The sequence below is a fragment of the Scyliorhinus canicula genome, chromosome 5 (assembly GCF_902713615.1).
Source record: "Scyliorhinus canicula chromosome 5, sScyCan1.1, whole genome shotgun sequence".
Lineage (NCBI taxonomy): Eukaryota > Metazoa > Chordata > Chondrichthyes > Carcharhiniformes > Scyliorhinidae > Scyliorhinus > Scyliorhinus canicula.
The window spans coordinates 172,813,266-172,827,325 of NC_052150.1; the positions used below are offsets into that span (position 1 = coordinate 172,813,266).

A 14,060-nucleotide genomic window follows, 5' to 3' on the forward strand; every position below is an offset into this window, starting at 1 on the left:
CCTCCTCGAACACTACTCGCTTATTAATCAGGATCACGGCCCCTCTTGTATTCGAGTCCAGCCCCGAGTGAAAAACCCGTTGGACCCATCCCTTCCTTAATCTGATCTGATCAGTTACTCTAAGGTGCGTCTCCTGTTGCATTACCGCATCTACCTTCAGTCCCCTCAGATGCACGAACACGCGTGGCCTTTTAACCGGCCCATTTAGTCCTAATACATTCCAGGTGATCAGCCTAGTTGGGGGCCCCCCCTTCGCTGATCAGCCATCACCTTTCTTGGGCCGGTCTCCAGCCTGTGCCCCACGCCTCCACCGGCCCGCCCCCAGGCAGCCTCCGCCCCCGACCTCCTTTCTGTCCCTCCACAAAAGTCTCCCCCACCCCCCCCCCCCTCAGTAGCAGCACAATGTAAACCGACCCCTTCGACAAGCATAACATCTGCTCACCCCCCACTGCGCTTCCGTGAGCTAGCCCGCCCAGCTAGCTTGGTGAGCTCCGCCCATGGCACCAGACAATCTCCCATCTATTGGGCCTTTTCTGCTCGTCTCTCAGCATCCCCAACTCCACCGCAGTTTGATGCTCCTCGTTCTGTACTTTCTGGATTGCCCGATCTTGGGCATCCAATCTGAGCTCCAGCCGTGCAATTGATTCTTTAATCGGGTCCAAGCATTCCTGCTTCTGCTTGGCGAAGCCCTCCTGGATAAATTGCATCAGCTGCTCCGTTGACCACTGGGTCGACAAGCCAAGACTCCGGTCATCCGCCTGCTTACCCCTGCTGCAGCTTCATCCCAAGCCTTCTCTGTTTGTCTGTTTCTTCCTTTGCGATCACTTCTAGTACGCCTCTCAAATGCAGCGATGTAGGAATCCAATCAACATTTGCCTTTACCATCAATTTTCCAAATCAAGTCCGGTAAAAAAAATCGGGGGAATAGGTCCAAAGGTCCGACCCGAGCGGCAGCCACCAAATGTGCGACCTACTCCTTCATAGCTGCCACCGGAAGTCGGGCATCGCAAGAGATCTTTTGACACCTGAAGAAAGACATCTGACGTTGTCAGAAGAATGCAGGATCTGTAGCTGAAGTCTTCAGAAAATTTGGCTGTATTTCTTCAGAAGCTGCTCCTCGCTTGTTTCAGCTGGCCTTCCAGGCGCACAATTCTGAAGTGCCTGGAAAGAAATTGCTAATCTGTTTGCAGACATTTTTTTTTAGAAATGTTTTTTATTGAGTTTTCATATTTTATATCCAACAAATTACTAATTATTAGAAAAAAAAACACGCAAAAATTAACATGTACATTTACAGGTAAGCATCTTCATAATAACAACTGTGGCCGGCATACATATTTGACATTCCCCAATATGGCTGAGGCACATGTTTATAGGCATTTATTTACAATTTGGTTTTGAGCCTTAGCTTGCCATCAGACTGTCGCTTGCGGCTTTGTCCTTCCTTTTTTTTTGGAATAATTTTTATTCAAGTTTTCAACAACAAATTTTATCACAACAGAGAAAAACAGTAACCCCTCCCCTCCAATACAAAAACAATAAATTAACAAGAAAAATAAATAAGCATAAAACCATGCGAACAAACCCCCATAACGAACCCGTCCATTTTCCGCTGATTCTTGGCCACCCGACTATTCTTCCTCTTGTTGGCCACAAACAGGTCCCGGAACAATTGCATGAATGGCTCCCACGTTCTGTGGAAGCCGTCGTCTGACCCTCTGATGGCGAATTTGATTTTCTCCATTTGGAGAGATTCCGAGAGGTCGGACAGCCAGTCTGCAGCTCTGGGCGGTGCTGCTGACCGCCAGCCAAACAGGATTCTACGGCTGCCGATTCTACGGCGGGCGATCAGGGAGGCAAAGGCAAGGGCTGCAGACATTTCTTTAACTAAACTGCAAAGAGAACAGATACTTGACTTCTGCTCACACCCAATCTTTAAAACTCAACTAAACTGTTTTTCTGCAAAATGCCTGGTACCTCAACTCCTCCCATTAATTACATAATTTTTCCAAGCTGAAAAACGGTGTATCTAATTAACTCCCCTTAATCCAAACAAAATTCCATTAGCTCAAGCTTTAACGATGCCTTAATTGCACATCTGGCTCCCAAAATCCTTCAATCGAGGGCTCTTTAAAAACACTACCACAGCAGTCATACACATACTATCCTAAACCTTTAACCCTTATTGCACCAAATACATAACTAGATATATGTATGTGTACATGTCTGAGTTAGAGTACAACTGAGATGTGCTCCTCATGGATACTGCAACTCTAACAGTTGTATTCCCAAAATTGAATTGCATATGTTGACATTGCAGCTAATAGTGAATGCTGAAAGAAAGTGTGATAAAAGCTGCAGGAACAAGTGTTCACTGTAGGGAAGTTTAAAAAAAAAAAATGTATTAAAATATTTGTGATCCCGTGATGTTGTTGACCTGATTGATCCGATTTCACATGTATTGTGATCTCACAATTATTAAGAATTGCTGATTTAAAAAATTGTCTATTTCTCCCCACAGACTTGCTACATCTGTGAGGAACAAGGTCGTGAAAGCAAAGCAGCAACTGGTGCGTGTATGACTTGTAATAAACATGGATGTCGACAGGCTTTTCATGTGACTTGGTTAGTATTATCATTTATTTTGTGAGAATAGACATAAGGACTCCAGGTAATGCATACCTAGAGTGCCACATTAAGCGTTATGGTCGGGATGATCTCCACTACTCTGTGAAAGGAGGGAAGCAGTTAGTTTAACATTTGTTGTTGAGAAATTGTTGGAATCCATTATTAAGAAAGTAATAACAGGACATTTGGAAAATCAAAACACAATCTATCAGAGTCAGCTTGGTTTTATAAGGTGTTGCTCGAGCTCTGAATAATGGGGATCCTGTAGACGTAGTATATCTGGACTTCAAGAAGGCATTTGATAAGATGCCGCATAAAAGGTTAATTAATAACAAGGTAAAATAACAGGAGGTTAGGGATAATTTAATACCTTGGATAGAGGAGTGGCTAAGCGACAGAAGGCAGAGAGCTGGGATAAATGGGTCCTTTTCTGGTTGGCAAGATGTAACTAGTGGGCTGCTGTAGGGTTTGGTCCTTGACCCAATTTACAATCTATATTAATAACTTGGATGCAGGGATAGAAGGTATTAAGCCAAACCTTCAGATTACACTAAAAAGTTGGGATAACAAGTTGCAGTAGAGAAATAAGAAATTTACAATTGGATATGGATACGTTAAGGTGAGTCGGCCAAAATTTGGCAAATGGAGTTTAACTTGGATAAGAGAGGTTACCCATTTTGGTTGGAAAAAATAGTACGGCAACTTATCATCTAAATGGAGAGAAACGTCAGAATACTTTGGTGCACAGAGATCTGGATGTAATTGTGTCATGAATCACAGAAAGCTAGTACGCAGGTACAGCTGGTAATTAGAAGGCAAATGGATTTTTGGCACTTATGGCTAAAGGAATAGAGTATAAAAGTAGGGAATATTCCTGTAGCTGTACAAGGCATTGGGGAGACCGCCCCTGGAGTACTGAGTACAGTTTTGGCCTCTTGAGGAGGGATGTAGTTTCATTGGAGACAATTAAGAGGAAGATCACTAGATTTCCTCTAGTACAGGGGCAGCACGGTAGCATTGTGGATAGCACAATCGCTTCACAGCTCCAGGGTCCCAGGTTCAATTCCGGCTTGGGTCACTGTCTGTGCGGAGTCTGCACATCCTCCCCGTGTGTGCGTGGGTTTCCTCCGGGTGCTCCGGTTTCCTCCCACAGTCCAAAGATGTGCAGGTTAGGTGGATTGGCCATGATAAATTGCCCTTAGTGTCCAAAATTGCCCTTAGTGTTGGGTGGGGTTACTGGGTTATGGGGATAGGGTGGAGGTGTTAACCTTGGGTAGGGTGCTCTTTCCAGGAGCCGGTGCAGACTCGATGGGCCGAATGGCCTCCTTCTGCACTGTAAATTCTATGTAAATTTAATCCAGAGATGAGGTTTGTCTTACGAAAAGTGTTTGAGCAGTTTAGGCCTATACACTGTTGAGTTTAGAAGAATGAGAGGAGATCTAAATTGCGGTATATAAATGAAAAAACATATTGACAAAGTAGAAGCAGTGTGGATGCTTTCTCTTGTGGGGCAATCTAGAATGCGAGGTCATAGTTTTAGGATAAGAGGTAGCAGATTAAAAAAGATGAGGAGAAATTATTTCTCTCAGAGTCATGAATCTGTGAAGTTCACTACCCCAGAGTGTGGTGGATGCCGGGACATTGAGTAAATTTAAGGAAGAGAGAGACAGAATTTTAATAAGTAATGAGTTGAAGGGTTATGGAGAATGGACAGTAAAGTGGAGTTGAGGCCGAAATGAGATCAGCCAGGATCGTATTGAATGGCGGAGCAGGCTCGAGGGGCTGAATTGCCTACTTCTGCTCCAAGTTCTTATGTTCTTAAGTTTGTTGATCTACCTGACAAAGCACTGTGCTTTTACATGTTGAGGCACTTTTGAACTAGGAATAGAAGGCATGTCACAACAGTTCTTAGTTATAGACACTGGATATTACACATTAGACGCAAACAGCAAAATATTTGAGTTAAGCAGTGATGCTCCTCGCAATTGAAATATCAGTTGACAGTCTTGCCTGGACTTGCACATGTATAATGGCCATCTGGGATGTCTGCTGATAACATGGAATAGTTCCCCTGTATGATATGGTAACTTCAGGAGAGGAAATTAGAGTTTTTGGAAGGAATGTTGGGAAAAGGAAGATATCTAATCGGCATTGGCCATTCAACCCAATTCGCGTCTATGCTGATATTAATGTTTTTCACAAACGTCCACCCCAACTTTAATTATCTCTCGCAGAGACAAGTGTTGTGTTTGGTCCTTTGTAGTTAAACACTTCGACTTGTCCAAACCAGAATTGTTTATCGAGTCTTGTGTGGTAAGATGGCAATCTGATACAGAACACGTTATCATGGAGTCTGCAAACTACTCCTCTGGAACTTGCACCTAGCACTGACCATTCACATGTATGTTTCATTACCTCTCAATTGTCTTCTGAAGATGGCTGGGTGTTTCTCCCTTTATATCGGAGTCACAGGTCAAAATGACCTTGTTCTAGAGACCGCATGTTGCATCTGTACCGTCACCTGCTGGCTGGTGATCGGCACCTTCCAATTATGATGTATCCCACAGGCATATCATAACATCCCCTTTCCTCACAAAACATTAAGATAATTTTTTTACAGGTAACATTAAACATTAAACTTTATACATTCATTATTTTCCTTTTTTTTGATTTAGAGTATCCAATTATTTTCTTTTCCAATTAAGGGGCAATTTTAGCGTGGCCAATCCACCTACCCTGCACATCTTTGGGTTGCGGAGGTGAGACCCACGCAGACATGGGAGAATGTGCAAACTCAACACGGACAGTGACCCAGGGCCGGATTTGGACCTGGGACCTTGGCGTTGTGAGACAGCAGTGTTTGTACATTGAGTATATGTAGCTGGTAAAGTGACCGAGTTTTATTAAAGTGTCCATAAACATGTTCCTGACAAGTGTCCATTTCCTTTGTACAGCTCTCATTCTTTCGAGTTGTTGTCCTCCTTGTCAGAGACTGGTTTACTTGCCGGCACCTTGCTTCTCTTGCGCTTCGCCCTGTGCCTTTGAAAGGCCTGTGTCCAAGATTGCCATACTTGTGTTACCAGTCGCTTTCTCTTTCTTGCATGATATTGCTTGTTACTTGCGATTGTTTTCTTTGCTGGTTGGTTGGTGGGATGAATTAGTTCTCTCCGTCTTCTCTTTTTTTTCTCTGAAGTGTTAGGACATGGGGTGTATTTTGGCATAATCTCTTGGTTTTTTTTTGTCATAGCAGTCTCTGGCATGGCGCTATTTGTCGTTGCATGTTGAGTTGTTTGCAGAGGGTTAAGCATTATGTCATCTCTGGGTGGTGCAACCACGCCCACTTATGTGGCCTCATCGACATGCTGGATTACCTCGGTTTCTAGTGCCGGCGTGAAGGATGTAACTGGGATTAGTGGATTCAGCTCCTCTTGGCGTGCTGGAGCATCGGTGACTTTCTCTTCATCACTGGCGATTACTATACTTTTTGGCTGAGCTGATCCAGGCACTGGCGTTCTTGCTCAAACACTGTAGAGCTGCATAATTAGATAGTCATTAGGTCATCCTCAGAATCAGTGTCAGAGTTGCCTACTATTGTAATCTCCACGTCGCTGTAATCAGCATCTTCATCTGTGTCTTCCCATTCGTCATAGGTGTCATCGACTGTTTGGGAGTAAATTACTGGAGCAGTTTCAAGGACTTGTGGACTTGTGACCTCTTGAGGCCAGTTTTTCCAAGTTTGGGACGACTTCTTGCGTCTCTGGTTCAATCTATAGCTGATCTTTGGTAGTATCAACAGCTTCAGTTTATACATGCGGATCTCCAAACTCCTGCACTCCACAGAGTCCAACACGATTGTGCTGCTGGAAAAGCGATGTGCAAGTAGCTCATAGTGTTCGTCATCTGTCTCACCTTCCATGTCATCACTTTCTGCATCATCGTCGATAACCTCAAGCAGACATTCATAGTAATCGTCCTCGGATTCAGATTCATTGTCAGTCTTTTCAGCTGAAAAATATAATTTCACATACGGAATTATTAGTTCACGAAATAGAAGGCAAGTTCAAAACCAGCCTTTTGTTTGGCCGCAAAGCTTGGCTTAAAATTCCACTCTGTGGAACTTCAGTGCGACTGAAGAATTTGAAGAACGATTCATTTGATATAGTTCTTGTCGCTGTTCTTGGTGTGCTCTGACACTTGTACTTTGGTTTCGTTCCGATTGTTACACTTTTGCTTTCTCTCCAGTCGATTGTGCAGCCAAAGATTTGTGGTTCAGCAAAGATCGATTTCAGCGGCTGTGACCCAACTCGTGCAGTTTAGTCATAGAATTTTCAGTGCAGAAGGAGACCAGTTGGCCCATCGAATCTACAGCGGCCCCTGAAAGCACCCAACCTTTTTTTAAGGGGCAATTTAGTGTGATCAATCCACCTACCTTGCACATCTTTTTGGATTATGGGAGTGAGACCTTCGCAGACATGGGGAGAATGTGCAGATTCTACACGGACAGTGACGAAGGGCCGGGATTGAGCCTGGGTGCCCGGCGCCGTGAGGCAGCAGTGCTAACCACTTGTGCCACCTTGCCACCCAAGAGCACCCTACCTAAACCCACACCTCCACTCATCCCCGCAACCCAACAACCCCACCTAACGTTTGAACACTAAGGGCAATTTGGTGTGACCAAGCGACCTAACCTGCACATCTTTGGATTGTGGGAGGAAACCGGAGCACCCAGGGGAAATCCACGCAGTCATGGGGAGAACGTGCAGACTCCGCACAGACAGTGACCCAAGCCAGGAATCAGTGCTAACTGTGCTACTGTGCCCCATTCGTGAAATATTCATTAGGCCCGAATGTAAACTCCAGAGTGAAGCTCCATGGATTTCCATACTCTGCCTATTCAACAGTCCCATCTCGCAGATGCTTTAATACGGGTTCTTGATGCTCTCGTATCATGCCATTGAGCCTGTGCACGTTCTTCGAGACTGTTAACTTGAATTACAGGATGCTCACCGGCAGTTCCGTCCCCTTGTCTGATTTGTCGTCCTCCACTGGGATTTCGTCTAAATCTTCATACACCTTGCACACCGTAAGTCCTTGCAGTGATTCACTGTGCTCAGTTGACCAGCCATCTTCCAGGATGTTTAGCTGCTTGACTAGATTCAGGGATTCACATGATTTTATTCCAAGTACTTGGTCCACATCCATATCTGCAGAGTGAAAGAGTATTGTGTGCTTCATGCCTGCCACTGAGTGCACTAGTTCGCAAACGTCAAAGGTCTCCAGAGTTCATGTTCCTAAGTCTATCATCAGCCCTGCCTGATCAGCAAAGTCCCGCTTCGCGTATAGCTTTTGCAAAGTATGTCGACTCATGAGGTTGGCTGTCGCTTTAGGGTTAAAGTCACAACAAATGAAAGTATCATTTAGCATTACCTTTGATTTGAGTACGGATGTAAAGGTTTTTGGAGTGTTCTTATAATCCTCATTCTATTTTACGATTTTATTTTCTCAGAGTTTTCTGCTTTCTCGCCGCGATGTAATCGATGAAAAACTGTTCTTCCGAGGCAATTCTTAGGGGGGTGCTGAGGTTCCCGAAGGTGAAAGAAGGGTTGGTAGAAGAACTAGGGGCCCCAGTAGGGATTGAAGAAATAGCAGAAGGGCTGAAAGCCATGCAGTCGGCTAAAGCCCCGGGGCCGGAAGGGTACCCAGTGGAGTTTTATAAAAAGTTCTCCGGGATGCTGGGGTCGCTGCTGATGAAAACATTTAATGAGGCAAGGGAGAGAGGGGTGCTTCCCCCGATGATGTCACAGGCCACGATCTCACTGATTTTGAAGCAGGAGAAGGACCCGGAGCTATGTGGGTCCTACAGGCTGATCTCCTTACTGGGTTAGGCTGCTGTATCAGGCGCCTGTGGCGAGTGTATGAACGAACAGTTTGACATTGGGCTATTTTGGGCTGCTCTGGGGGACGAGGCAGGGATGTCCCGCCCTCCTCTCCCCGCTGCTGTTTGTGCTGGCCACAGAGCCGCTAGCAATTGTGCCGAGAGCCTCAAGGGGCTGGTTCGGGGAGGGGTGGAATACAGAGTCTCGCTATACGCAGATGACCTGCTCCTATATGTTTCTGACCCACTAGAGGGGATGGAAGAAATTATGAGGATTCTGGGGGAATTTGGCTGGTTTTCGGGTTGTAAATTGAACATGGGGGGGAAAAGTGATATGATCGCAATCCAGGCAAGGGGGCAGGATAGGCGACTGGGGGAGTTGCCGTTTAGGGTGGTAGGGGGAAGCTTTTGGTATCTAGGCATCCAGGTGGCACGGGAATGGGAACGGCTACATAACCTAAATTTGACCCGACTGGTGGACCAAATGAAGGAAGACTTCCGAAGGTGGGACATGCTCCCGCTATCAATGGCTGGGAGGGTACAGACAGTGAAAATGATGGTCCTCCCGAGATTCCTGTTTGTTTTTCAGTGCCTCCCCATCTTCATTCCACGGGCCTTTTTTAAACGGGGAAACAAGGTGATCTCTGGTTTTGGATGGGCAGGCAAGACCCCGCGAGTAAAAATGGGGATGCTTGAGTGCGTGTCGCGTCTTTTCGTCCGACGTCACTTCGTCCAACGACACTTCGTCCACGTCTTTTGGTCCAACATCTTTTTGTCCGCCCGTCTTTTGGTCCAACGTCACTTCGTCCAATTATCCAATTACAAATTAACTCCGTATAAAACCATTTAACTGATAAAATGCAAGTACAATACAGCAAGTGAATTTAATTGCTAAAATGCAAGTAATTGATAAAATGCAAGTAAAATGCAAGTTGAAAAATGCAGTTTAAAAAATCTAAAAATGCAGTTAAAAAATCTAAAAGTTTACTAATTACTTAAAATTCCCGAATTAAGAAAGAGAACGGTAATATCTATCCTTTAACGAGGCTCGTTAAAGGAAAGAGACCGGTAATAAAAATCCTTTATTGCATATTATACCTTGCTATGTGCATTGGAGAAGATTTATATTTACAAAAAGTTAATGTGGGGAGTGGAGTGGAGTGCTACTAAGCAAGTTACAAAAAGTCAAGTTACAAAAAGTCTTTTACAAAAAAAATCATCCGACAAAAAAACGTAACAAGTCACAAAAAGTCTTTCACGAAAAAAATCATCGGACAAAAAGACGTTGGACCAAAAGACGGGCGGACAAAAAGACGTTGGACCAAAAGACGTGGACGAAGTGTCGTTGGACGAAGTGACGTCGGACGAAAAGACATAGCACCGCTTGAGTGTAGACAGGGTGAGGGTGGGTTGGTGCTGCCAAACTTTAGCAATTACTATTGGGCGGCAAATATAGCCATGGTTAGGAAGTTGGGGGGGGAGGGGGATCTGTGTGGGAGGGAGTAGAGGCGGCATCATGTGAGGGCATTCGTAATGGTATCTCTGCCGTTCCCGCTGGCACGGTACTCCACGGTACTGGTGGTGGTGGCCCTGAGAGTTTGGGGGCAATGGAGGAAACATGAGGGAGCATCGGTTTGGTCTCCAATCTGCAATAATCATCGGTTTGCCCCGGGGAGGCTGGATGGAGGGTTTTGGAAATGGCAAAGAGCAGGGATCGAGCGGATGGGTGATCTGTTCATAGAGAGGAGCTTTCCCAGCCTGAGGGAGTTGGGGGAGAAATTTGATTGACGGGTGGGAATGAGTTTAGGTACCTGCAGGCGCGGGACTTCCTACGCAGGCAGGTCTCAACCTTCCCGCTCCTTCCACCAAGGGGGATACAGGACAGGGTAGTTTCCAGAGTATGGGTGGAAGAGGGGAGGGTTGCAGACATCTATAAAGAACTCATGGGGTCAGAGGAAACGCAGATCGAGGAGCTGAAACACAAATGGGAAGAGGAGTTAGGAGGGGAGAACGAGGGATGGTCTCTGGGCGGATGCGTTGAGTAGAGTCAACGCGTCCACATCATGCGCCAGGCTTGGCCTGATACAATATAAGGTTGTTCAGCGGGCGCACATGACAATGGCCTGGATGAGCAGGTACTTTGGGATAGAAGACAGGTGTGCAAGGTGTGCGGGAGGACAAGCAAACCATGTCCGAAGCTTAGGGGATTTTGGCTGGGGTTTGTGGATGTCACGTCCACGGTGTTAAGAACAAGGGTGGCACTGAGCCCAGAGTTGGCGATTTTCGGAGTGTCGGAAGATCCGGGAATCCAGGAGGAGAAAGAGGCAGACGTTCTGGCCTTTGCCTCCCTGGTAGCCCGGAGGCAGATACTATTAGCTTGGAGGGGCCCCTGAAGTCAGAGACCTGGCTCACTGATGTGGCTAGCTTTCTCTGTCTAGAGAAAATCAAGTTCGCCCTGAGACGGTCAGTGTCAGGGTTCGGAGGTGGCAGCCATTCGTCGACTTCTTTAGAGAAAATTAACTGTCAGTGGGGGTGGAGGAGGTTAGTTTAGTTTAGATTAGTGTGTAAGAAAGGTGGGATCTGTGAGGGAGGAAGACGGCCTTTGCATGTACACTGTTTCTTCTGTTATTGTTACAAAATCACAAATACCTCAATAAAATGTTTTAGATTACTTCTGTGATATCTCATCTTACGGCATGCACCGCTCATGCATGGTCCATGGTGGAACGCGCAAAACATTGTTTTGCAAAGTGCCCAACATGGCTGCACCTCGAACACACTTTTTTCCCAAAGGTCGGACAATGCTGTGGGCCATGTCGAGTGCCACACTTTTGGCACAACATGGCAGCAGCGGCTCCTTTCGTCAGCTTAAAATGGCCACCCGCGAGATCAGTGAGGGGTAGAATGCTTGGTGCCATGGGCGGGGGCTACCAGACTAGCTGGGCGGGCTAGCTCACGGAAGCGCAGTGGGGGACGAGCAGATGACTTTTCTGTTATGGGGGGTTGGGACTGTTGTTTTCTTTAGGGGGAGAGGGGGTGGGATGGGGGAGGAACTGTTCTGACAGGGAAGGGACTGGCACTTGGAAACAAATGGGAGATTGATGATGGTGGACACCCAACGGCGGGCCTGAGGAGGTGCGGGATGCGGGCCTTAGGCTGGCCTAAGGAGGGTGATGGTTGATCAGCAGGGGTTGCGCCCCCCCGACCAGGCTGATCACCTGGAACGTGAGAGGGCTGAATGGGCTGGTCAAGACAGCTTGTGTGTTCGCGCATTTGAAGAGGCTGAAGGCGGACGTGGCAATATTACAAGAGACACACCTAAGGGTGGTGGATCAGACTAGGCTGAGGAAGGGTTGGGTTGGGCAGGTATTTCATTCGGGGCTAGATTCTAAAATGAGGGGAGTTGTGATCTTGGTTAATAAACGGGTTTCATTTGAGGTAGGGAGTATAGTGGCAGATTTGGGGGGTAGGAATGCTATGGTAAGTGGGAAGTTGGAGGGGATGCCAGTGGTCTTAGGAAATATTTATGCACCAAACTGGGATGACGTGGAGTTTGAGGCGGATGTTGGGGAAGATCCCGGACCTGGACTCAGGTCGATCATGGGAGGGGACTTTAATACGGTCATTAAAGTGTGGGGGGAAGATCCGTGGAGGTTTGGGCGGCCAAGAGTGAAGGAGTTTTCCTTTTTCTCCCAGGTTCACAAAGTGTACTCCCGGATTGATTTTTTTTGAACAAGACTTTGCTGGCGGGTTGTGGTGGAGGCCGAGTATTCGGCGCCTGTTGTGTCAGACCATGCCCCACACTGGGTGGATTAAGAGTGAGCAAGGAGGGGGGAGGGGGAGGGAGGGAGGGGGGGGGGGGGGTCAGCGCCAACAACGGAGACTGGATGTAGCAGATGAGGCGGTGTGCGGACGGGTAGGAGAGGCCATTCAGAATTATTTGGAGATAAATGATGCGGGGGAAGTTTCGGCAGCAACCGTATGCGAAGCGCTGAAGGCAGTGGTTGGGGGGGGGGGGGGAGCTAATTTTGTTCCGGTCTCACGGGAAGAAAGTGGAACGGGCAAAGACGGACAGGTTGGTTAGGGAGATACTCCAGGTGGATAGAAGGTAATCTGAAGCCCCGGAGGTAGGGTTGTTGAAGGTGCGGCAGAAGCTAAAGATGGAGTTTGAGCTGTTATCTACAGGGAAGGTGGTGGGGAAGTTGAGTAAGGCGAGAGGGGCAATATGAGTATGGTGAGAAGGCCTGTACAAAGCTAGCACACAGTTAAGGAAAAGGGAGAAGGCCAGGGAGATAGGAAGAGTGAAGGACCGAGGAGGAAACACTGTACTGCACCCAGCAGAGATGAATGGGGTGTTTAAGGAGTTTTACAGTCGGTTGTATGAGTTGGAGCCCCCAGCTGGGGTTGGAGGGGATGAGGCAGTTCTTGGAAAGGTTGAAGTTTCCGAAGGTGGAGGAAGGGTTGGTGGAGGGGCTGGGAGCCCCTATCGGGATTGAGGAAATACTGGAGGGATTGGAGGCCATGCAGCCAGGCAAGGCCCCGGGGCAGCTACCCAGTGGAATTTTACAAGAAGTTCTCTGGGATGCTGGGCCCGCTGCGGGTGAGGGCATTAAATGAGGCAAGGGAGCGGGGTGTTCTCCCCCCAACAATGTCACAGGCCTTGATTTCATTGATCCTGAAGCGGGAGAATGACCCAGAGCAATGTGGGTCTACAGACCAATCTCACACTCCCGCAAAGAAGTCAATAAATGGTTGCCACCTCCGGGCGAACCCCTGTACAGATCCCCTCAAGACGAACTTAAATTTTTCCATACCCAGGAAACTCGACATGTCCGCAAGTCACAACTCAGTCTTCGGGGGCTTTTAGTCCCTTCACGCCAATAGAATTCGTCGCCGGGCTATCAGGGAAGCAAAGGCCAACACATAGGCCTCTCTCTCCCGCTGGACTCCCGGGACTTCCGAAACCCCAAAAATTGCCACCCCTGGACCCATTGTCACCCTTGTTTTTAGCACTCGGGACATGACGCCCACAAATCCATCCCAGTACCCCCTAAGCTTAGGGCATGCCCAAAACATGTGAACATGGTTCGCTGGTCCTCCCGCGCACCTAGCGCATTTGTCCTCTATCCCAAAGAATTTGCTCATCCGAGCCACCGTCATGTGGGCCCGGTGAACGGCCTTAAATTGAATCAGCCCAAGCCTGGCACATGTCGCGGTCGAATTTACCCTACTCAGGGCCTCTGCCCACAGCCCGTCCTCCATTCCCCCGCCTAGCTCCTCCTCCTATTTAAGTTTCAGTTCCTCCGTCTGGGACCCTTCCTCCCTCATGAGCACCGTATAAATATCAGAGACTCTACCCTCCCCTTCTTCCCCCCTAGAGACTATTCTGTCTTGGATCCCCATTGGCGGGAGGCGTGGGAAAGATGGGACCTGTCTACGAACAAAGTCCCACAACTGTAGGTATCTAAAATCATTTCCCCTTACCAGCCCAAATTTCTCCTCCAAGCTCCTCAAACTCGCAAAGCTCCCTTCCAGGAACATATCGCCCACCCTTCCC

The 14,060-nt window shown here is 47.4% G+C and overlaps 1 protein-coding gene across 11 annotated transcripts in view; it reads left to right on the forward strand.

Annotated features, from left to right (window-relative positions):
* Window positions 1–14,060, forward strand: part of mllt10 (MLLT10 histone lysine methyltransferase DOT1L cofactor) — a 447,863-nt gene that overhangs the window by 122,254 nt on the left and 311,549 nt on the right. For 9 of the 11 annotated variants that reach the window (XM_038798090.1, XM_038798088.1, XM_038798094.1 and 6 more), the window contains one exon: window positions 2,522–2,625. The exons of the other annotated variants lie outside the window; for them this stretch is intronic. In XM_038798090.1, the coding sequence (XP_038654018.1) occupies window positions 2,522–2,625 (104 nt within the window). The remainder of the gene's footprint in view (window positions 1–2,521; window positions 2,626–14,060) is intronic. 11 annotated transcript variants of the gene reach the window in all.